The 25,117-nt window shown below is 41.2% G+C and overlaps 1 protein-coding gene across 5 annotated transcripts in view; it reads left to right on the forward strand.

Annotated features, from left to right (window-relative positions):
- The window catches only part of Ddx6 (DEAD-box helicase 6), a 39,611-nt gene that overhangs the window by 9,752 nt on the left and 4,742 nt on the right, over window positions 1-25,117 (forward strand). For all 5 annotated transcript variants that reach the window (XM_052758182.1, XM_052758174.1, XM_052758200.1 and 2 more), the window contains exons 5-13: window positions 11,105-11,234; window positions 11,979-12,125; window positions 14,023-14,117; window positions 15,472-15,594; window positions 17,543-17,671; window positions 18,756-18,872; window positions 20,230-20,293; window positions 22,580-22,681; window positions 24,218-24,400. In XM_052758182.1, coding sequence (XP_052614142.1) covers window positions 11,105-11,234; window positions 11,979-12,125; window positions 14,023-14,117; window positions 15,472-15,594; window positions 17,543-17,671; window positions 18,756-18,872; window positions 20,230-20,293; window positions 22,580-22,681; window positions 24,218-24,393 — 1,083 coding nt within the window. In that variant the 3' untranslated portion in view covers window positions 24,394-24,400. The remainder of the gene's footprint in view (window positions 1-11,104; window positions 11,235-11,978; window positions 12,126-14,022; window positions 14,118-15,471; window positions 15,595-17,542; window positions 17,672-18,755; window positions 18,873-20,229; window positions 20,294-22,579; window positions 22,682-24,217; window positions 24,401-25,117) is intronic.

Below are 25,117 nucleotides of genomic sequence, written 5' to 3' on the forward strand. Positions count from 1 at the left end.
CTAATTACCATCCTTACTCGTGATCTCATCAGTCTGGGTTGTACTGAGTTTTGTGTAGTAAGTTTCAGCTCAAGCAATCCTTCCACATTTGGCCCATATAAAGAAGAACTTGCTCTTATATGTGCCTTTAAAAGAGTATTTGGGGTTTGTGATGTTAGGAGTTGAACTGAGGACCTTGGTCACACTAGCCAGGCACTCTACCACTGAGATTTACTACTAGCCTTTCTCCTTCCTGCTTCATGTATATTTGTGTGGACTCATGATTTTCTTTAAAAGCATGTTTTTGCGTCTCAGTTGTTACAAATTTCACTCTTTCAGGGTGGTTCATACATGTATTTGTGATAAACTCTTCATTTTTATTGAGCGGTTCCTTTTGGTGTAACATGATAATTAGAATTATTTATCTTATGCTTATTATGCTCTGACCTTGGAATCTATGAAGTACTGATTCTTTTTTAGTTTTTCAAGACAGGGTTTCTGTGTATAGCCCTGGCTGTCCTGGAACTCTACTGTAAGACCAGGCTGGCCTTGAATTCAGAGATCCACTTGCCTCTGCCTCCAAAGAGCTAAGATTAAAGGTCTGTGCCATCACAGCTGGCTAAGAACAGATAATTTTAAAATTACACAGTGGGTACCTTTTTAATTGGAGTTGTTTGCATTTTCATATTATATATCAAGGAAGATAGGACAGCCTAGAAATGATCTTCTAAGATAGTGGTTTTTAACCTATGGGTGATGCCCCTTTTGGAGGGGGGGGGGGGGTGTCGAATAACCGTTTCACAGGGTTGTCTAAGACCATCAAAAAACAGAGTCATATTGGGCTGAAAGATCAGAGAAGCAGAGCAACAGCCACTAGAGACTTATCTCTACGAGTCGTCTGACCCAACTGGGGGAGGAGGGCCTTATATTCTTGTTTCCACCTCCTGAGGTTAAAGGCCTGAGCCTCCCAAGTGCTGGGATCAAAGGCGTGAGCCACCACCACCTGCCTCTATAGTTAACTAGTGGCTAGCTCCATCTCTGATCTCCAGGTAAGCTTTATTTTTCAGAATACAAACAAAATATCACCCAACAGGGTGTGGCTTCTTTGTGGTTTGAGACAGGGTCTCCCTGTGTATTCCTGGCTGTCCTTGTTATGTAGACTAGGCTAGCCTTGAATTTAGAGATCCAGCTGCCTCTGCCTCCTGGGTTCTGGGATTAAAACTGTAGACCACCACACCTGATGCGAGCACCTGCCTGCATGTGTGCCTGTGTGTGTGAGATATTAATTTATTATTAGACAAAAAGGGGCCTTGTTTACTTCTGACTTTGAACTCCCTATGCAGCCAAGAATAACCGTAAACTTTACACCCAATTTATGCAGTACCGAGGATCAAACCTAGCATCTATGGAAAGCATAAAATAGTGATTCTTAGAATCATTCAGAATTAAGAAAGCAATATGAGAATTCTAGATCCAAAAAGAAATTTGCAGATCACCTAATACAGGAGTCCAGCCATACAATAAATGGGCTGCCTTCTACTGTTCATTTTTCTTTATACAGAATCTTGCTGTAGAGATAAACTAACTTTTAACTGAAGACCCTCCTGCCTGCCCAAGTGTTAGAATTGAAGGCATGGACCACTGGGCCTCGTTCCTACCTACCCATATTCATTCCTTACTCCTTTTCTTATTTCTGCTTTTCAAGACAGGTTTTGTGTGTGTGTAGTCCTGGCTATACTAGAACTCATTCTGTAGACTAGGCTGGCCTCAAACTCAGATCTGCCTGCTTCTGCTGGGATTAAAGGTGTGTAACACTGTGCTCAGCTGTTATCCCATTTTCTCGTTTTCCTTTCTTAAAATGAATGATCATCTTTTTCTAGTATTTAAGACTGCAGTTGTTTCATTTTTCAAAGTTTTTTTAAATTTTATGTATGTGAGTGTTTTGCCTGCATGTATGTAAGTGCACACTGTGTGTATGCACCTGGTGCTGGCTAAGGCTAGAAGATGGCTCTGGATCCCCTGGAACTGAGTTATAGCCAGCTAGTCGTGAGCTGCCATGTGGGTGCTGGGAATTAAACCTGGTTTCTCTAAAAGAACTCTTAACCACTGAGCTATCTCTCCAGCCCCAAGAGTATAGTTTTAAAGGACATGATTTTTTTTTTTTTTTTTTTGATTTATTTATTTTATGTGTGTGACGTTGCCGGGGCCCTGGGTATGTACACCATGCTCAGGCCTGGTCCCAGGGATCAGAAGACAGTGTCAGATTCCTTGAAACTGGAGTTGGAGATTCTATGGATTCTGAGAACCCAACCTGGGTCCCCTGCAGGAGCAGCAAGTGTTCTTAACCACTAAGCCATTTAATGGATATCTTCCCCCCAAATATTAAAGCCTTTTAGATTAGATGTTTAAGCTGTCTATATTTGAATTGTGGGTTGGTTCCCACCCCCCACCCCGTTACTGGTTTTCTTATTGCTGTTCTGTGTGTGCTTGAAGACAGGGCCTTACTCTGTAGCCTGTGCTGGCCTGGAATTCACTGTATAACCCAGGTTGTCCTTGAAATTGTAGCAATCCTCTTGGCTTATCCTCCCAAGTACTGGGATTCCAGGTAGGAGTTATCAATTCTCAGATAAACTTTCTGTTGTGTGTGTGTGTGTGTGTGTGTGTGTGTGTGTGTGTGTGTGTGTGTGTGTGTGTATGCACAGGCCAGAGGGCAGACTTGGGTGTTACTCATCACTTACCATCTACCCGTTTTGTGTTGATGTTTGAGACAGGTTTTAGAGTCACCAAGTAGGCCAGACTGGTTATCAGTGAACGCCGGGGACCTGTTTGTCCTGCCTCCTTAGGAGGTACAAGACCGTGCTGTCACACCTGGCTTTGTGGTGGTGTTGTGTTGGTTTTGTTTTTCACTTTTTCGGGACTGGGTTTCTCTCCAGGATAGCTTTGGCTATCTTGGAACTCATTCTGTAGACCAGGTGTTCTCAAACTCAGAGCTCAGTCTGCCTCTGCCTCCTGAGTGTTGAGATTGAAGGTGTTCACTACAGCTGTCTGACCTCCTGAACCATTTTTGAGAGATGGAATTTAGTTAGGAATTGGCTGTAAGATTGTTGGAGAATGAGGCATATGAAACTGTCTTCTCTAGATGTAGCAGCCATCTGTGATGGGTGCTCACTCTGAGCCTGTGTCCAGAGAGTGATTTTATTTTAAAGGTCGAGCATACTCCTTGGGAGGGCCTGGGAATCTGCTCCAGCTAGCTCTGCACTAACTTTGAGATTCTGAGTGTGTGTGTGTGTGTGTGTGAGAGAGAGAGAGAGAGAGAGAAGAAAAGAGAGATGAGATGAGATGTGATGTGATATGTGGAGATCAGAGAACAATTTTGGGTGTTGGTCCTTGTCTTTTACTTTAAGGCAGAGGGTCTCCTGTGTCCTTCCCCCTCCCCCTAATTGCTGTATATGCCAGGCTAGCTGGACCTTGAGGATTCTCTGTCTCCACCTCTCATCTCACCATAGAGTTAAGGAATTACAAATAGGGACTATCATACCTGGCCTGGCTTTTATGTGGGTTTGGGGGATTCAAACTCAGGTCCTTGTGCTTGGTCATGTCAGTTAAACACTATCACTAAACTAATATTCACACCCTGAATTTATCCAACAAGGCAAAGAAATGATGGTCCATGATTGAGAGGGAAATGGAAACTTCTTACTGTTAGCATCAGAATTCCATACTAGGTCAAGAAAGTTGGATTATTTTGTCAACTAGGTCTGACAAGGCTGAATAGCTTATACAATATGATTACAGCCTTCTGAATCCTTTAGTGAGTTGTTACTTGAGCTAATCCTGGGTTGAAATAAGGGCTAAAGAATCAAATTCTCTGTCTTCAAGTCCAGCATTTCTTTATTGTTGTCACTATAACAAGTTTGGATATGTTTCTCTTTTTGGTTTGGTTTTGGTTCTTTTTTTTTTTTTTTTTTTTTTTTTTCTCGAGACAAGGTTTCTCTGTGTAGCTTTGGAGCCTGTCCTGGAACTTGCTCTGTAGACCAGGCTGGCCTCGAACTCAGAGAGATCCTCTTGCCTCTGTCTCCCAAGTGCTGGGACTAATACCTAGCTGAAGTTAAGATTCTTTTTTTTTTTTGTTTGTTTTGTTTTGGTTTTGGTTTTTTGAGACAGGCTTTCTCTGTGTAGCTTTGCGCCTTTTCCTGGATCTTGCTCTGTAGACCAGACTGGCCTCGAACTCACAAAGATCCACCTGCCTCTGCCTCCCGAGTGCTGGGATTAAAGGCATGTGCCACCACTGCCCGTCGAAGTTAAGATTCTTAATCAGGATTTAAGAGGAAGCATTTACTCCAAATGCAGATAGATGGGCATTTTGAACTTTGTGGATGCTACTCTATTCTGAAGCATCTCTTAATATTAGAGAATTGGGAATTGTACTATTCTTCAATTGTAGCAATAGAACACTAACAGGTTCTAACTTAAGGAATATCAGGAACTCAAGATGAAGGAGAAGATAAACTCATAAAACTTCATTTGTTTGTTTATTTATATTTTATGTGCACTGGTGTTTTGCCACGGGTGTCGGGTCCCCTGGAACTGAAGTTACAGACGGTTGTGAGCTGCCATGGGGATGCTGGGAATTGAGTCCTAGTCCTCTGGGAGAGTAGTCAGTACTCTTAATCGCTGGGCCATTTCTCCAGCCCCCAATGCATACCCTTTAAAGAACTTTGTAGCCAGGCATTGAGAAACCGTCAATACCAACTATCTTAACTTTTTATTTGTGTTTTTGCAATGTGGGGAATGGGTTATATCCCCAACCTCAGTCTTAGTGTTGTTTTTGGTTTTTCGAGACAGGGTTTCTCTGTGTAGCTTTGCGCCTTTCCTGGAACTCACTTGGTAGCCCAGGCTGGCCTCGAACTCACAGAGATCCGCCTGGCTCTGCCTCCCGAGTGCTGGGATTAAAGGCGTGCGCCACCACCGCCCGGCAGGCTGCAGTTTTTAACAGGCTACCCACACACTACTTGATTCCACAGCATTAAAAAAAAGTGGTGGCGCACGCCTTTAATCCCAGCACTCGGGAGGCAGAGCCAGGCGGATCTCTGTGAGTTCGAGGCCAGCCTGGGCTACCAAGTGAGTTCCAGGAAAGGCGCAAAGCTACACAGAGAAACCCTGTCTCGAAAAACCAAAAAAAAAAAAAAAACAACTGCAGCCTGTGGTAATAATGGCAGCTTCTGATACAACAGAAGATTAACAAAATAAACTCAAAGCAGGAAGAAGGCATTAAGACCAGAAGGCAATCCCAACTCTCAAGAGGATCAGAAGTTCACAGTCATCCACAGCTACATAAGGAGGCCAAATTCACGGCTTTTCTTGTTGACTGCTGTGTATAGTAAGCAGACATTAATGCTGTCTGTGAAACTAAACCGAAAGCATTATCATCTGATGCCTGTGACTTGGATTGTAGGTAGAAAATATACCATTAAGGACTAGGATGTAGGGGGCTTGCCTAGCATGTCTGAAAAGCCTTGGGTTTATGACCAGTGTCACATAAACCGGGTGGCCTGACACTGTCAGCCAGGTCTAGTGGTACATGCTTGCAATCCTAACACTCAAGAGGATCAGAAGTTCACAGCCATCCACAGCTACATCAGGAGGCCAGCTGGGCTACATGTGATCCTGTCTCTAAAAGAAAGAAAAAAAAATATGGTAGGGGATGGAAGTCATGGCTGTTTGTGACTTATTCTGTAATAATTTTAAAACCATAGAGCTATTTCTTTTGGTAATTGATATAGGCATATATCAATGGTTGTGACTCTGTATTTTCCTGGCTTTTGTTTGGTTTTAGTTCTAAAAATTTGAGGTTCCGTATTTCCTTCTAACATATAAGTATGTAGTTTAAATATATTTAACTGTCCGTTGCAGTTTAATTCCAAACGAGAGAGGTGAATGGACTTTCCTTACTCTGTTTTATCACTTTGAACAGGACACTTGTCACTGGACATTTTTTTTTTTCAGCATTTTGGGTTTTTTGTTGTTGTTGTTGTTGTTGAGATAGTTAGTGTCTTAATAGCCCAGGGTACCTCAAGCTCATGGCAGTCCTCCTATCTCTGCCTCCTGAGTACTGGGATTAAAGTTTTGAACCACCATGAGTAACTTTTTTTTTTTTTTTTTTTTTAGCTTTTAGGGTTTGCTAGAAATACTCCTGATAGTGGGCTGTGGAGGTGTGTGCCCTTGTAAACGTAGTAGCCTGGGTTTCATGATTTCATGATAGCCTAGGGTACATAGTAACATAACAACTGTCTTAAAGAAAAGCCTATTGGTAGAGCTCAGTGATGAATGCTTTCCTTGTGTGCACCAGGCACTGTGTGTCAAGTGAAGAAAAGCCACCCCCACCTAGGGTTTTGGCATGTATGGCCATAAACTCGGAGATCCTCCTGCTTCTGCCTCAGTGCTGGGATTAAAGATTTACACCACCACCACCATGCCACATCTCCATGCCCACCCCCATGAATTCTGTTTCTTAGCCTTTATCAACAAGTATGAGTAGGAATTCTGTCTTTTTTTATGGTGGCATGGTATATTATGCTAAAGGATAGCTCATGGTTTTTTTTCTAATTTCATTTATTATTGTGAATGTGAGCATATGGCTGCCATGACATACATGTGCAGGTCAAAAGGCAGCCTTTAGGAGATGGCTCTTTCCATGTATGCTCAAAGTCAAAAGGCAAGAACTTTGACCCACCCCAGCCAGCCTTGTCTCACTGGACATTGTATTTCTTTTTATTTTATTTTATTTTTTGGACACAAGGTTTCTCTGTGTAGCTTTGGAACCTGCCTGGATCACGCTCTGTAGACCAGGCTGGCCTAGAACTCACAGAGATCCACCTGCCCCTCCCTCCTGAGCACTGGTATTAAAGACGTGCGCCGCCGCCGCCGCCGCCGCCGCCGCCACCTGGCTAATCTTTTTATTTTTAATTTCTAAAATTTTTATTTGTGTGTTTGTGAGAGTGAGTGTGTGTGGATACTTTCCATGGCACACATGGAAATCAGAGGACATGTTTTGGGTATGGGACTCAAGTCAGCAGGGTTACACATGCAAAAGATAAAAATCTGCTTTTAAGAAACAGAGCCGGCAGTGGTGGCGCATTCCTTTAATCCCAGCACTCGGGAGGCAGAGCGAGGCGGATCTCTGTGAGTTCGAGGACAGCCTGGTCTACAGAGCGAGATCCAGGAAAGGCGCAAAGCTACACAGAGAGACCCTGTCTCGAAAAACCAAAAAAAAAAAAAAAAAAAAAACAGAACTATTCAGTATTTGTGTTCTCAGAAATACTACACAAGTGATCTGTCATCATTTAAGATATGATTTAATTTTTATTTTAGTAATGATTAATGAAAACTTTCTGTGTTTTGAAAGGGGCTCTTCCCTTTTTTTTGTAGAAGAGCTTGAAGAAAAGCTATCATTTAAAATTATTTCTCGGGGTTACAGATTTAGCTCAGTGGTAGAGCGCTTGCCTAGCAAGCACAAGGCCCTGGGTTTGGTCCTTAGCTCCAGAAAAAAAAAAAATTTTTTTTTCTCACTTTTCTGAATTACTCAGAAGAGCATAATTTACCATTTTTCTTCGTTCTGTATCCTTGTGGATAGGGAGAGTTCGAGACAGGGTTTCTCTACGTAGCCCTGGTTGTCTGGAACTTGCTCTGTAGACTCCGAGATCCGCCTTGAACTCGAGATCCGCCTGCCTCTGGAGTGCTGGGATTAAAGGCGTGCACCACCACCTGGCTTCCACTTTTCTCTGAAGCCTCTCTGTTCCCCCTGTGGCTGACTTTTTAAATTCCATGGCCCTTTTCCTTCTTTCTCCCAGTAGTTGCTGAAGTTCACAGCTGGCCTACTCGGGGTTTGTGTTTAAATTTAACAAACTGTCCTTGAGCTTTACTTTAAAAAGTGGTCATGTGTATATATTTCTTTCTCTCTCTCTCTCTCTCTCTCTCTCTCTCTCTCTCTCTCTCTCTCTCTCTCTCTCTCTCTCTCCTGGGCTGTGACTCAGTAGGGTGCCTGCTCAGCCTGCTTGGAGCCCTGGGTTTGATCCTTAGCACCAAATAAACTGAGCAAGATGACTGACTCACTTGCTGAGAAATGGAGATAAGGAGGATCAGAATTTTAGGGTCGTTTTGTGCTATGTAGCAGGTTAAGAGGCCAGCCTTGGCTACAAGCGACCCTTTGCTCCCTCCCCTCCAAAAGCCATATAGAGATGGTTATTCTCCATTTAGATAATATAAAATATATTTGGTATAATTAGCAAATTACTATATTTGGCCTTTTATTCAAAAACAATATTTTGAATTTGGAGCTCCAGAACCATTGAGCAGGCTCAATTCTTTGACTTTCCAGCACATTTTGAAAATGTGGGGAAGGAGGTGGGGGGGTGGGGGGGGCACATCCACAGCAGTGGGTGGAGGTCAGAGCACAGCTTTCAGGTGTTGACCTCTGCTTTCCTCCTGGGATCCAGGGATGGGTCAGCAGGCTTGTACAGCAAGGGCTCTTCCTGACTTTTCTGAGCCAGTTAAGTTATAAAATAAACTCTTAATTTACTCTAGGAATTGTCAGGGGTTGGGGTGAGGCTAAAGGCTCTGAAACAAAATACAATTTTCTAAAACATTGTCTTTGAAATATTTCACTGAGTTTGGCAGCTCATGCCTGTAATCTTAGTACTCAAGACGCTGAGGCAAGAGGCTCCCCAAGAGTTTGAGACCAGCCAGGACTACAGACTGAGAGAATCCATATGAAAGAAACAAATCAGGGGGCACTGAGTGTTTCTCACGCTTTGACTTTTTGAGATGAGTAAGGGAAAAGAAGCTTTTGTAAGGAAAACAAGTTTCTTTTCTCCCAAATGTGAAGGGTTCTATGCCTAAATATGTCTAGCTTCCACTTTTTTTTAGTAACCTTGTCTTTTCTAGTGTTTCATGACCAAGGCTGTTTGTCTCTGAAGTGCAATGATGTTGAGCCATTATATGAAGCTTGGGGATAAGAAATGAGAGTGTTTTACGTAGTTAGCTGACTTGTAATGTCAGTTTTGAGGGTGGTAGAACATAGTTTTTGTTGTTGTTGTTGTTTTTTCTTTTGAGACAGGGTTTCTCTGTGTAACAGCTCTGGCTTTCCTGGAACTCACTCTGTAGACCAGGCTGGCCTCGAACTCACAGAGATCTGACTGCCTCTATCTCCTGAGTGCTGGCATTAAAGGCGTCCGCCGCCACCATTTTTTAAATTTAATTACTAGATTATTAACATAGATATTTGCCTTAAGAAAATTATAGAGAATTTTTTTTCTGAATTTTAAAAACCTTGGTTTTTATGGAGCTGGAGAGAGATGGTTAATTATTAAGAGCACTTGCTCTTGCAGTGGACCTCAGTTGGGTTCCCAGTATCTACCTCAGTGACTCATAACTGCCTATAACTCCACCTCCAGGGACTTGGACACTCTCTTCTGCAGGGACACACACACACAGACACACATACACACATAATTTAAATTTTTTTAAGTTTATTTTTACATGAACGCTTTCTAACCACCTTGTCTTACAATACTCTTGTCAAACTTAGAGCTCATTAAGTGACAAGTTTGTGAGCAGGTTGTTTGTAGGGGATCTGTAGCTGAACAGTGGGTTCTGTCTTAATTTGTGCCTATTTCCCTTTCAATTTCTATGTGTGTGCTTAGTTTTCAGTCACTTGGTTATCCTTTACTGTGTCCCAGGTAATAAGTACTATTTTTGTTGTGGTTATTGAAAACGTACATGACACAGTAAGTTCAAAAGTGAAAGTGAGGGGAGCAGTGGGGGCGCATCCTTTAATCCCAGCGCTGGGACGCAGAGGCTGGTGGATCTCTGTGAGTTCAGGGCCAGCCTGGTCTACAGAGCGAGATTCAGGACAGCCAGGCTATAACATGGAGAAACCCTGTCTTGAAAAACCAAAACAAGAAAATGAAGTTTCGCTTCAGTGATGCGTCTTCAGTTGAACATGATTCAGGACGAAGAAGTTGGGAAAGACACTGGAGGTTGATAAAATAAAAAATAAGTGCCTCCTAGGACCCAGGGATAAATGTTTTTAGGTTACTGCTATATTTCTATTTCAAGTAAGGAGAAGCTGTCTAATCTACAATTTTTTTCTTGCTTTGGGTTTTGTTTTTTGTTGTTTTCTTTGTTTGGGTTTTTTTTTTGTTTTGTTTTGTTTTTGTTTTTTTGGTTTTTCGAGACAGGGTTTCTCTGTGTAGCTTTGCGCCTTTCCTGGAACTCACTTGGTAGTCCAGGCTGGCCTCGAACTCACAGAGATCCGCCTGGCTCTGCCTCCCGAGTGCTGGGATTAAAGGCGTGCGCCACCACTGCCCGGCTTGTTTGGGTTTTTGTGTTTTGGGTTTTTTTGTTTGTTTGGGTTTTTGTACTGAGCATTGAACCAAAGACCTTACAAATGGCTAACCATGCCTTCAGTCACTACATCTCCAGTCCGGTGTTCAGTTTTTTTCCTGGCTTTACTGGCCTGAAAATAGCATATGCTATATACTCTGTCCTTGGAGTTGTTGGTGTGATTTTTTTTTCACACAGGCTCTTATATAAGTCAAACTGGTCTTCACCTCCTGCCCCTCCTGCCCACTGGATTACAGGCGTGAGCTACTGTGTCTGGCTCTTTGTTTCAAGACTATTATAGCTCTTTGAGATCTCCTTTTCCTCTGTTACTTTCTTTGTATACACATACAAGCACTCTGTTTTTTGTTTGATTTTTGAGACAGAATCTTTTCTCTGCATAGAGAGACTGTCTATGGCTGTCAGGACCAGGCTGGCCTTGAATTCTGATCTGCCTGCCTCTGCCTGTGGCATGAGAGGTGTGTACCACCAAGCCTACCTCACTTGCCCTTTCTGTTACTCCGGAGTTGAATATTTTCTGTGAACAGTTTTGGCAAATTTTTGGTTCATAATGGTGTTAATGATCACTGCTAATCCACTTGGGTCTTTGCCATTCATGCAAAATCTGAACAGTACGCTTGAAAGCAGTATGGAGAAGGGTATTTATTCTTCAGTGTAACTTAGAGAAGAATCTGGTTATGGACTGCTTTTATTCACAAGTAATTTTTCCGTTGCCTTGTTTTAGGAGGAGAGCATTCCCATCGCTTTATCTGGTAGGGATATCTTAGCTAGAGCAAAAAATGGAACAGGCAAAAGCGGTGCCTACCTCATTCCCTTACTTGAGCGGCTGGACCTGAAGAAGGACACTATTCAAGGTTAGTTGGACAGAGTGTGTGAGAGAGAAACTGTCTGGTTACACTTGGAGCGTTGTAGGTTTTACTCTTGGTCCAAATTTATGCAATCCAGACTTGTTACAGACTATTCTGTTCTTACAGTATTTGGCCTAATTGTCTAAAAGTGATCCCAACTTTTAAAGGGGATTTCCCACTTTCAGGGTACTTTTATATGGCACACAGTTGAGAATATCCATGTGTGATAAGAAAAGTAAGTTTTATTGCCCTCTAGTTAAGAAAACTGAATTGTTGAGAGGTTAAATGAGTTGTTATTGCTTATGGCCTATGAAACTGAATTCCCTTGTGGGAGCTGTGTAAGCAGGGCTCCTTGTAGAAACACTAAGTGCTTCTGTTATAAAGACTTGAGCTTTGGGAGTTTTAAGAGCTTAGACGATGGAAGAGAAGCAAATTTCTATAGTTTTCTCTGGAGTCAGTTCCTATAATTAAGATTTCACCTCTAAAGCGTTCTTAAATTTTCCAACTTTTAAGTTTATAATTATCTCACTTTACTTTCATATGATGTAAGTAGAATCTGAGCAGGAGTCATTTACTATAGTTTAGTGAATCTCTTCTGTCAAATGTAGTTTAAGACTTTTAGAAATATTGTCTTATGTTATGCCTGTGTGATTAGACTTAATCCCCCAGTGAAACTATTTTTATAGCTTCTTAAGCTTCTAAAATATGACATGTTTCTCTCCCCCCTCCCCGTTCTTGGGTATTTTCTAGCTATGGTGATTGTTCCCACTAGAGAACTTGCTCTCCAGGTCAGTCAGATATGCATCCAGGTCAGCAAACATATGGGAGGGGCCAAAGTGATGGCGACCACGGGAGGAACCAACTTACGGGATGACATAATGAGGCTTGATGACACAGGTAGGGACGGCTAACGTAGCCGCGCTCTGACCAGGTGCAGTCACAAGCGCCTCTTGTTGACTGGTGTTTTAGAGGCGTTTTTAATGTGGGTGTAGGGGTGGTTATGCACACGTGTGTGCAGGTGCCCAATGGGGAAGGCACTGAATTCCCTGGGGCTAGAGTTACAGGCAGTTGTGCACCACCTGATGTAGGTGCTGGGAATTGAACTTGAATTCTTTGGAAGAGCAGTACGAACTCTTAACCATCTCTAGCCCCCAAGTGTTTTCTTTTAGAAAATAACTAAAAAATATTTTTAAGAATAACAGTGGGGCCGGGCAGTGGTGGCACACACCCTTAATGCCAGCTCTCGGGAGGCAGAGCCAGGTGGATCTCTGTGAGTGGTCTACAGAGCGAGTTCCAGGACAACCAGGGCTACACAGAGAAACCCTGTCTCAAAAACCAAAAAATAAAAATAAAAATAAAAGTTAACAGTGGGACTAAGGGTGGCTCAGTTGGTAAAAGGCTTGCCTAGCATATGCAAAGCCCTGGGTGTTCCTGTCCGCAGCACCAAATAAACTGGATTTGGTGGCATGTGCCTGTAATCCTAGCACTAGGGAAGTGAAAACAAGAGGATCAAAACTCAAAAGTTGAAGGTTATCCTCGCCTACATAGTGAGTTCGAGGCCAGCCCAGAGCACATGATGCCCCGTCATAACAAAACAAGGAATCCAGGATCAGAAGTGCTGCAGTAGAAAATGAACAGTGGAAAAACATTTCTTTGAAGAGAAACAAATGGATAACTAAAAAGGATACTTACCTTTATTAGTATTTTCAGGTTTTGTTTTTGAGACAGTATCTCTATGTAGGCCTGGCTGTCCTAGAACTTGCTGTGTAGACCAGGCTGTTCTTAAACCTCAAACTCCCAAAGATCTGCCTGCCTTTGCCTCCTGAAAGCTGGGATTAAATATTTTTTAGTATTCTTTAATTTGGTTCAAAGTACTGAATTTATATTAAAATTGTTCTAATTTTCAAGGCTAAGAAGTATTAGTTATCAATAATGCACATTTGTGAAAAGTAGGCTGTGTTATAACATGAGTATACAATATACATGGCAGAATATTTCAGATTATGGATTTCTATTTTCAAGTAACTGGGTAAATAGGCTATACACACACACACAACATTTTTGTGTGTGTATACATACACACATAGAAAGTTGTTTACTCTGGTTTGGTTTGTAGTACTCAAAAAGAAGGTAAATTTAAATATTTTGGGAGATTGGCTAAATACAGTGAGGTATATAGCCTGAGTGTAGTTTCACAGAGTAAGTAAAGAATGACTGACTTATATTCAGTTTTCATGAAAGGCTCTCCATGGTATAATGCTGTAAAAGAGTCAACAACATAGCAAGAGCACATTTAAAATCAAGTATGGTCAGAATGTTAATATGTATTATTTATTATTTGGTTAACTTGGCTATATTTTTTAATTGTACAGTTTTTGTTTTTAGTAACCATTCTGTTTTCCCTTTAAAACAGTCTGAGCAATATTGCCTAGATTGAAGGCCTGTCTTTTGTATGGGAAACCCTGTGGTCTGGCTGTTATTTCTTGCAGATTATCATAAGACAAAAGCTGTATGCCGCTTAGTTGGAATTGGTGATTTGGGAAACTAGCCTACTCAATGTAGAAATGAAACAAATATTATCTAGCTGTCATGGGGTGAAATGGGAATATACAGCCCAAAACACATCTTTTTACATTTTTGTATTAATTTGTATCTCTATAAACAGTGTTTAGAATGATAAATACATACTATAAAATTATGTAGATTTTGTGTGTGTGTGTGTGTGTTGTGTGCAAGATAAAATTAATAAGAATGTATGTTTCCTGAATCTCTTTTTCCTGTAAATCTCGTGTAGTACATGTGGTGATCGCTACCCCTGGCAGAATCCTGGATCTTATCAAGAAAGGAGTAGCAAAGGTTGACCATGTCCAGATGATAGTATTGGATGAGGTAATGTTTCTTCATTTAAAAGGACTTTTCTGTACTATCAGAAGCTTTGCTTACAGTTTTCAGTGAATAAAGCAAAAGTTGTTTTTGTTTGACCTTTCAGTAAACATCCAGATATTTATGTTACCAAATAACCAAGCCAAGTTCATTTTAAGTCTTCCTATTCAGTGATACATTTTAAAAGCATGTAAGGCCCATCAACCCTTTAATCTGCTACTTGATATTGTTCGGTCTTTTTGAAATTTGTTGTCTCTTTGGGCTATAACCTAATATAAATTCCTTTTAAGAACTTAGTTAACTGAGGCCAGGTATTTCACCTGAGAGGCAGAGTCACATGGGTCTCTTGAGTTGGAGGTCAGCTGGTCTACACAGCAGGTTTCAGGCCAGTCAGGGCTACATAGTGAGGTCCGGTCTTAAAAATAAAAACTTACTCAACTGTGTGTCTCTTGGATCTAGCAGTGCTTTATGCATGTAGCTTGTCAGTATTAATGTTTTGGAATATTTTCCTGTTTGGTTTGTTTTAGATTACTGACTAATGAGGAATAGCACCAAATATTATGTCAACATTAAGTACATCGTAACATGCTTTTACTTAATTTTTACAGTCTGTTAAAGTCAAGGTGTCTTAGAAAGTTGTTATGGGATGTAGACAGCCTGTTTGCAGTTTCAGCCCAAATGGTTGGAATTCAGAACCTGGTTTGGTTTGGTTTTGTAAACTATGACCACGCCAGCTCTTATAAACAAAAACATTTAGTTGGGCTGGCTTAGAGTTTTCAGAGGTTCAGACCATAATCATCATGTTAGGACACGGTGGTGTGCAGGCAGACATGATGCTGGAGAAGTAGCTGAAAGTTCTGCATCTTGCACAGGCAACAGGAAGTGGTCTGTCTCAATGGGTGTGGCTTGGGCATGTATGAGACCTCAAAGCCCACCCCCACAGTGACACAATTCATCTAATAAGACCACACCTACTCCAACAAAGCCACACCTCCTAATAGTGCCACTCCCTCTGGGGACCCTTTTCTTTATTTTAATAATTTTCTTTAGGTAGGGATTGTAGCCTCCTCTCTCTCTGTTTTGAGACAGTTTCATTGTATAGCCCAGACTGACCTCAGACTCTCAGCTCTTCTACCTCAGCCACTTGGGAACTGGGATTGCAAGCATATGCTGCCATACTTGGCTCCTTTTCTCCTGAATTACTGAGGATTTGTCTAGGTAACCTTGGATACTGTATGTATTAAAGAATTTATGTTCATAGCCAGGAACAGCCTGTAGGTTGTGGTTTGCCCTTTGTTTATATGCTAACCAAAACTTTTAATGCCTTACTCATTAAAATTGCCTTTTCTTTGTATTACAGGCAGATAAGTTGTTGTCACAGGATTTTGTGCAGATTATGGAGGATATTATTCTCACACTACCTAAAAATAGGCAGATTTTACTATATTCCGCTACTTTCCCTCTTAGTGTACAAAAGTTCATGGTAAGTATTAAATCTGTGCTTGGAATCGGTGTGGTCATGATACTTAGGAGTGTGTGTGTGCTTTTACCTGTAATTATATCTTATTACCAGAGTGTATGCTTTATGCTATTTCAGGATTTTCTTTTCATGTGGTCAGTAAAGATTGGTTCATGGATTTATTATAATTGGGGGTGGCTGAAGTTTTCCTGTGTCGCAGCCTGCTGGCAGTCAGGACAAATCTCTCCCACTTGAATTCCCCGAGTAAACACACAGAGACTCATATTACTTATAAACTGTAGGGCCTTGGCAGGCTGCTTGCTATCTGTTCTTATATCTTAAATTAACCCATTTCTATTCATCTATAAGTTGCCACATGGCTCGTGGCTTACTGGTATCTTACATGTTGCTACTCACGGCGGCGGCTGGCAGTGCCTCCGACTCAGCCTTCTTCCACCCCGCCTTCTCCTCCCTCTTTGTCCCGCCTACACTATCCTTCCTGCCTGGCTACTGGCCAATCGGCGTTTTATTTATCAATCAATCATAGCAACGTATATTCACAGCATTCAGGACTTCCCACAACAATTGGGTTTTTTGTTTTATTTTTGAGACAAGGTCTCACTATGTAGCCCTGGTCAGGAGGCTAGCTTCTAACTCACAGAGGTCTGACTCCCCCTTTTTTTTTTTTTTTTTTTTTTTTTTTTTTTTTTTTTTTTGGTTTTTCGAGACAGGGTTTCTCTGTGTAGCTTTGTGCCTTTCCTGAATCTCGCTCTGTAGCCCAGGCTGGCCTCGAACTCACAGAGATCCGCCTGACTTTGCCTCCCGAGTGCTGGGATTAAAGGCGTGCGCCACCACCACCCGGCCTGACTCCCCCTTCTAAGTGCTAGGATTAAAAGTATGTGCAGCCACATCTGGCTAATATATATATATATATATTTTTTAAATTATATAAACTGGATCTCCATGAGTTCAAAGCCAGCCTGGTGTTCCAGCCATCCAGTGCTACATAGTGTCATAGACATTCTCTCTCTCTCTCTCTTTTTTTTTTTTTTTTTAAGACAGGGTTTCTCTATGTAGCCCTGACTGTCCTAGAACTCACTCTAGACCAGGCTGGCCTTGGACTCAGATCTGCCTGTATCTGCCTCCTGAGTCCTGGGGTTAAAGGTGTGATTCACCATGGCCTGGCTGTGAGACTCTGCCTCAGAGAGAGAGAGAGAGAGAGAGAGAGAGAGAGAGAGAGAGAGAGAGAGAGAGAGAGAGAAAGAGAGAGAGAAAGAGAAAGAGAAAGAGAAAGTGAGTTCTAATTTTATTTATTTAGTTCTTCATACCAAGGTGACATATTCCATAGATGCTGGGTAAATCTTGTACACAAAACATGTCCCGGAAACTACCTGTGTGGTCATGGTTATCTTCCTGTCTCAGCCTTCTGAATGGTGGGATACAGGCATGTACAACTACACCCATCTCTAACATAGCTACATTTTGAATCTGAGATCTACCATTTTAGGTTAATTTGTTTATTTTATGAATACTTGTTTTGAAAAAAAGATGCATCCATTACAGCAAGACACACACACACACACACACACACACACACACCAAAAAAAGATAAAAATTTAGGGTAAGAAATTGAGTTCAGACACCCGGCAATGGGAGGCAGCACTTGGAGACAGAGGCAGGTGGATCTTTGAGTTCCAGGCCAACCTGGTTTACAGAATGAGTTTTAGGACAGCCAGGACCACACAGAGAAACCTTGTCTCAGAAGAAAAAGAAGAGGAAAAAAGAAATTGAGTTCAGGGGTAAAGCTCTTTACCTAGCATGCCTGAAGCCTTAGGTTTAATTCCTCAATACCTCCCCACCCCACCCCCCAAAAAAAGCAAAAAAAAAAAAAAAAAAGTATGCATTTTCAATTTAATCGAGAATCCCAGTATTTACCTTAAGACTTCCTTTACTCTCCTCTCCGCCCCTCCAGAATTCCCATCTGCAAAAACCCTATGAGATTAACCTGATGGAGGAACTAACTCTGAAGGGAGTGACCCAGTACTACGCATATGTAACGGAGCGCCAAAAAGTACACTGCCTCAATACACTTTTCTCCAGGGTAAGTAGTGGGCTTTCCTGCTGAGTCTTGTCCTCCACTAATTCCCAGTAAATCAGGTTTATCACTTCCCCATTATCTTCACTGTCAAAAAGTCTTAGTGTTTCCTTCGTGATTTCATCTAAAATGGCCCTACACTATTGCTGAAATGTGTCCTGTCCTCTTCAGCACAAGAAGGCTGACAGACTGTGCAGGGAAAATAGGTATTGGGTAAGCTTTTTGCAGTCATGGCTTATATTGGTTTGAGACTATAGATTATTAAGTAAGAAATGCTTAAAGAAGTGAAAACACGTGAAATTACATGCTTATCTATTGACAAAACGCAACCAGAGGCTCACAAGTACCTAACTCTGTATTTTCACTAGAAACAGTAGTTCTTTTTATTTGTTTTACTTATTTTAGTTATGTGTATGTATGAGTCTGTGTCTGGGTGGGGTTATATGCACATGAGTGCAGCTGCTGGAATGGAAGAGTCCAGAAAAGGGTGTCAGAACCCCTGGAAGTAAAGTTATAGCAGTTGTGAATCCTAAGATGTGTGTGTGAGAGTGTGGAGAACTGCACTTGACTCCTGCAGAAGCCGTGCATGCTCTCCCCCGCTGAACTCTCTCCAGCCCCAAAGCATTGGTTCTTATTTGCTGATTTGGTGTTAGCAGTGGCTTTATAGGCCATGATTTCTGTGACCACTGAATCTGTATTTTTGTCTGGGGCAGTTAGGTGGCCCCTATCAAACACTCTGCTGCAACAAAACCAATTCTTAGCGCCGGGCGGGCAGCGGTGGCGCATGCCTTTAATCCCAGCACTCAGGAGGCAGAGCCAAGTGAGTCTCGGTGAGTTTGAGGCTAGCCTGGTCTACAGAGTGAAATCCAGGACAGGTACCAAAACTACACAGAGAAACCCTGTCTCAAAAAAACAAAAACAAAAATAGTTGTTATCAGCAACTGTTTACTAAATTTTTACATGTTTTTACAACTTCCCATCTCTTAGGAGACTCTCAATTTTAGACTTCTTAAAGTTTTTGCTAAATAATATTTTCAAGATTGGCAAAACAAGTGTTTTTGTCTTTCTCCTACTCTTCTTTTGTGCTCAGCTTCAGATAAACCAGTCCATCATTTTCTGCAACTCCTCTCAGAGAGTTGAATTACTGGCCAAGAAGATTTCTCAGCTGGGTTATTCTTGCTTCTATATCCATGCTAAAATGAGGCAGGTGAGTGTAAGTTTAGAACTTGCATAGATTTAACCCCTTCCAAAAAAAATTGTTTTAAGTGTTTGTTTTCTTATGTTTGATGTTCCATTAATGCCTGTGTTTGAGAATATACTGTTTGGCTTAGGGTGTAGTGATAGAGCAAGGTCCTGAGTTCCAATCCCCCATACCAAGAAAAGAGTGAACAAAAGAACTATTCTTCAGTAGCCTAGCAACCCTTCATTTAAACCACCAAGTCTTAAAGAACAGTATAGAAATGTCAGAGCTCTTTGTCTGTGCTTGAAATCCCGGCACTTAGAGGATGTAGAGAGGAAATGAAGAATTCAGGTCATTCTCTGCTACATAGTAAGTTTGAAATTAGCCGGAGCTGCAGGAAACCCTGTGGGGAGGGGGAGGGCACAGGAAGAACACAGTGGAATTCATTCTTTCCCAGGTAGTTTCTGCATTTGTTCTGTTTAATGCAATAACCTTAATAGATAGCTCCATGTAGCCATTTAAATTAGTTAAAAGCAACTACAATTTAAAGTTTTGTTCCTCAGTCAAATTAGTACATTTCAAAGTTTCTGTTGGTTCCCTGTGGCTAGTGACTCCTTTATTGGAGGATAACAATACAGGCTTTTTTTTTTTTTTTTTTTTTTTTTTACAGAAAGTGCTGCTGTAGAATTCAATACACAGTAACTTCTCCTTACTTAGGATATCTTGAAATCATAAACAATACTAGATTGTATATGCATGTGTACTATGATATGGTTTAACTATTAACTATAATAAAAGGTTTACTAGAATAATAAAACTGAGTATATAACAATGTATTGTCATAAGGGTTAGATGAACGTGATCTCAGCATATCTTATACCTATCCTCCTTGGGCTGACAAAATGATAAAATGCTTGCCTGATGAAGTGAAGAAGACCACACAGACATAATGAGTGAAGCAGTTTTTGACTGCTGCAGAAAAGTTGCTTGAACACTGATAGCTGTGACAGTTTATCTGGTAACCAAGATAGTTAAAGGACATGGGTAATGTCTATACACTGTAGATTCACTGGACACAGTGGTGGTTCACATCGTAGACAAAGGGGGATACAAATTGCATCACTCCTTAGAAGTGTGTCCTTTAAAACTTAGGGATTATTTCCAAAGTTTTCAGACCAAAGTTGATTATGGATAACTGAAATCAGAGAAGTTAAAAACAAGGATGAAGCTAAGCTAATATATATGTGGTTTGTAAGCTGACTTTTTTTTAATTGTAAAAAAGATATTTTGTATGAAGAACTGATTGGGTAGGAAAAACCGTGGTGGACATTTTAAGTTGTATATAAATATTACTCAAATAGTTTATCCTCCCTTTCCCCCACAGGAACATCGAAATCGTGTCTTTCATGATTTCCGAAATGGCTTATGCCGTAATCTTGTTTGCACTGGTAAGTGTTTTGTATTTCTTGGGCCACTGTTCTCTGTATTGTCTGGATTACTTTCTGTAACATAGTGAAGCCATGATATTGCAGGTCTTTTTTTTTTAAAGATTTATTTATTTATTATGTATACAATGTTCTGTCTGCACGCATCCCTGCAGGCCAGAAGAGGGCACTAGATCTCATTACAGATGGTTGTGAGCCACCATGTGGTTGCTGGAAATTGAACTCAGGACCTCTGGAAGAGCAGCCAGTGCTCTTAACCTCTGAGCCATCTGTCCAGCCCAGACATTGCATGTCTTACCTGGGCAGTCATATTATTGAGTGGTTAACTTTTTTAAATTGCAGTGAAATATTTGGCTGTTTATAGATGTATCCATTATATTTTCCCCTGCATTTGAAAAACCCATAAAGTAGCTTATTGATGAATGTTAAAGTTGTTAATCAAATTCAATTTACATAAGAAAATGGAAACTAGGCTGGGCAGTAGTGGTACCCGACTTTAATCACAGCAATTGGGAGGCAAAGGCAGGCAGACCTAGCTCTCTAGTCTACAGAGCTAGATCCAGGACAGGCTCCAAAGCTACACAGAGAAACCCTGTCTCGAAAAACCAAAAAGAAAAGAAAAGAAAATAGAAACTGCATTTCCATCAGGCACCTCCCCCCTATTTTTCCACTTTTAAGTAAAAAGTTGGGGTTTAGGATCTGTGAGTTCAATCTCTAACGCTAAAATAAAGAAAAGGGAAGACATTGATAGTAATTAACAGTACTTATATAATACATAAAGTACTACACTGATTAATTGGTTTTATTTATTTATTGAGTCAGGGTCTCATGTAGCCCAGGATGACTGCTTTTCCTCTCCTGAGTGCAGGGATTATGGGTATGCACCAATATGCCAAGTTTTACTTGATGCTGGGAACCAATCCTAGGGTTAGGGTTTTCTGCACTGCACTCAGTCAGCCTGCTTATGTGTGGAATGTAGAAATAGCCATATATAAAATCCTACCCATTGGGGTGATTGAGGGCAGTGTGAGGCCAGCCTGTGCTACAGATTGAGATCCTATCTCAAAAAAGCAAAGTAATAAATAAAAGTAAAATGCTACTTCTCCTTTAAGAAATGGTGATTTATTCAGAAAATATGGAATTAAAGCAAAATTTGCATACCATATAATCTTCATTGGAAGTACTAGGCTTTGCCGTAGCAGCTCAGATAGAAGCCTTAAAATAGTATACAAATGAAAGGACAGTAAAAAGAAAATGCTAAAAAAAAAAGCTAGCACTGGGGTGGGGCAGGAGGTTGTTTCAGGTTCAAAGCCCACCTGGTTTGCTAACAAATTCAAGGCCAGCCAAAGCTACAGAGTGAGTGAGGCCTGTCTTAAAAATTGAGCTTGATTGACAGGGGAGTAATGTGAAGTGTTTAATATTACTAGTTCTGGTGTTTATTAGAGTATAAAAGTCATGTAGGTTCAGCTGAGATGCTGTATTAATTGACTTTATAAACTGGGTAAGTTTGAGATGTGGAGAAAAGGGGATTTCGGGTTTGAAGACTTGGGTAAAAAATGGGCCATAAAGGTCTAACAAGGTATGATAGTGAGTGCTTGTAATCCTAGCATGAGTTCAAGACTAGCCTGGGCCACCAGGGACCTTATCCCCAAAAAGGAAAAAAGCAACGTCGTGAATGGTTTGGAAGGGGATGCAGAGAGGCGAGGGACCCAGTTATGACCCTGTTTGAGGGTTTGTGATGGGTGGGTACTAGTCATCGAGATAAGTGGGTGAAGGACTTCTAGAATTCCCTTTCTGAGCTATACTGAATTTGTAAGTCTCAGATTAAATAGACAGTAGAATAAGAAAATCATTAGTTATTCAATGTAAGACTCATTTATGCAATCATCTTCCTGCATTGCTGTTCCCTAGATAGTTTTTGAGACTTTTCTTTTACAGGAACAGAAAGTCGTTTATAATAATGTATGTAACCATGGAAGAGTGCCAGTAGTAACTGAATGAAGTAATAAACATAGGATACATTAGAAATCAATGCATTGTGGTTCCAATTGTTTCAATTCAAAAATAAAATGAAGCCGGGCGGTGGTGGCGCACGCCTTTAATCCCAGCACTTGGGAGGCAGAGGCAGGCGGATCTTTGTGAGTTCGAGGCCAGCCTGGTCTAGAGAGCGAGATCCAGGAAAGGCGCAAAGCTGCACAGAGAAACCCTGTCTCGAAAAACCTAAAAAAAAAATAAATAAATAAATAAAATAAGATAAAATGAAAATTACTAATTTTTTTTTTTTTGAAGATCTGTTTACCCGAGGTATTGATATACAAGCTGTGAATGTGGTAATAAACTTTGACTTCCCAAAGCTGGCAGAGACCTATCTTCATCGTATTGGAAGATCGGGTGAGTGAACAGACATCTTGATGACAAATATAATCACTAATTTTTCTTTTGTAAAGTATAATAACTATGAGAGCAGTGAATGCACAGAAGTTTAGTTGTCTGATACTTTTTCATTAGTAAATCTTTGTGTCTAGAGACAAAGTCTGGCTACTTAATTAACCTAGGCTGTCCTGTAACTTAAAATGCACCTGCCTCAGCCTCCTAAGTCTGATTACAGGTGTATGGTGGCTTATGTCATTCATTAAAGTTAAGCTGGAGGCCGGCAAGGTGGCTCAGTGAGTAAAGGTATTTGCGGCACAAGCCCAGTAACCTGAATTCAGTCCTGGAACTCATAGTAGAGAGAGCGAGCCAGCTGCCAGCACACGTGCATGCACACACATACACATAATAATAAAATTAAAAAGTGCTTTTGAAAGTAGGCTGACTAGATGTGTACACTTGGGAAGAAGAAGCAGGTGACGCCTGCATCAGAGGCCAGCTGGGTTTACATACTGATCTGAGGGCAGCCAGGACTACATAATTGAGAACCAACCCCTGCTACACACCAAAAAAAAGTAAACTCAAACTGACATGGTGACACATACCCTCTCATCCCTGGGCTTAGGAGGCTGAGGCAGGAGGACCGTGAATAAAATTGGGGGCGGGGTTAGACTGGAGAGGTAAGAGTTGCTGTTAAAGAACCTGTAAAGTTCTTTAGTTTGATTCCCACACCCACATCAAGTAGATAAAACCACCTGCAACTGCAGCTTGTTAACACAAAGTTAGGCTGCGTAGTATCTCACTCCCCCCCCCAAAAGGAAAAAAAGGTTAAAGTAATTACTGCATGCTTAATTTGAAATGGAGTACAAGAAAGCTGTGTTGATTGGATGGTGTGACGTGAGTGTGCTGTTCAGTTGTGTATTTTGAAATGGAGTACAAGAAAGCTGTGCTGATTGGATGGTGTGACGTGAGTGTGCTGTTCAGTTATGTGTTTTGAAATGGAGTACAAGAAAGCTGTGCTGATTGGATAGTGTGATGTGAATGTGCTGTTCGGTTGTATAATTTGACAGCTGTGCAAACAAACATCCATTTTGTCATTTGATGAAAATAACTTAAGTATAGCGATATCCCTTAGTGTTTGTGTGAAATGGGTTCCAGGACCTTTGCCAGCATCCAAGTCTGGTACTTTCAGTCTCTTTAAACATGTGGTATTTGCATATAAGTGGTGCACATCTTACACATAAGGACTTCTTTGCAGTAGCTTGTGCACTCAGGCTGACTTTGTAAGCGGTTGTTATGCTATATTGTTCAGGGAATGGTGCCCCGGAAAAGTCAGTTCCTGTTGAGTACAGTTGATGAGCCAAAGGAAAAACCATAAGTTGTTTTGTTTGTTTTTTCTGTCTTGTTTCTACCATTCAGAATGTCACCAATTGAAAATATTAATGCTGTATGTTTTGGCAAATTAAAGACTTGAACATACATGTTGCTTTAACTCATTTTATTTACCACTTTTTAAATTTTTTAGCATAGTTTAAATTCATTAAACACTTTTTTTAGGTCGCTTTGGTCATCTTGGCTTAGCCATCAACTTGATCACATATGATGATCGATTCAACCTGAAAAGTATTGAGGAGCAACTGGGAACAGAAATTAAACCTATCCCAAGCAACATTGACAAGAGCCTATATGTGGCAGAATACCACAGCGAGCCTGTAGAAGACGAGAAACCGTAACAAGCACGTATGTATCTGACCAGAGTGATCAGCACCTTCAGACATAGGAAAGAAATAAGGTCCTCCTCCTCCAGCCTCAGGAGCTGTGCCCAGTGTCAGAAATAGGAATGAGAACCAAGACTCCCCTGGGTGGGGCAACCATGTCCTTAGAGACTAAGCCAGTGCTGAGTATGTGATAGGAGTGGCACCTGACACAGATTCGGTTCTCAGAATAATGCAAGGCAAAGGGCAGTGGCAGTCTTGTATAAAAAGATTTCCTGCTCCCCTTTTTTTTTTTTACAAACCCTGTCCTTTTTTTCTTTGGATGGGTGCATTAATAAGTTAAGTCAAATTACCTGTAATGCCTTGTTATCAAATATGTAACACATTATAGACATGTCTTTTTAAAATGCTCCTCTGGTTTCTCACATTGCATTTGTGGCTGTGCTCAGGTGTGAGGCAAAGTTTTCCTTAGAGAGACGCCTGGGCTTGACGCCTCACTTTGCAGTCACAGTGCAGACCTTTTGTGCTGGAGATTGAACCCAAGACAGAGGGCACTGCACGACCACAAATCTGCAGTCCTGCAGGAAGAGGAGGCTTAACTGTTACTGTGGCTTCAGGGGATCTCCCGCCATGTGCTGTTGGGAGTGCCTGCAATCCCAGCACTGGGGACTACATGTAGAGTTGTGAAGTTGAAGTCATTCTGGGCTACATAGCCCTGTCTCCAAAATAAAATGAAAGGCAG

Source organism: Peromyscus californicus, unplaced genomic scaffold, assembly GCF_007827085.1.
Source record: "Peromyscus californicus insignis strain IS unplaced genomic scaffold, ASM782708v3 Scaffold_11__1_contigs__length_118956290, whole genome shotgun sequence".
NCBI lineage: Eukaryota > Metazoa > Chordata > Mammalia > Rodentia > Cricetidae > Peromyscus > Peromyscus californicus.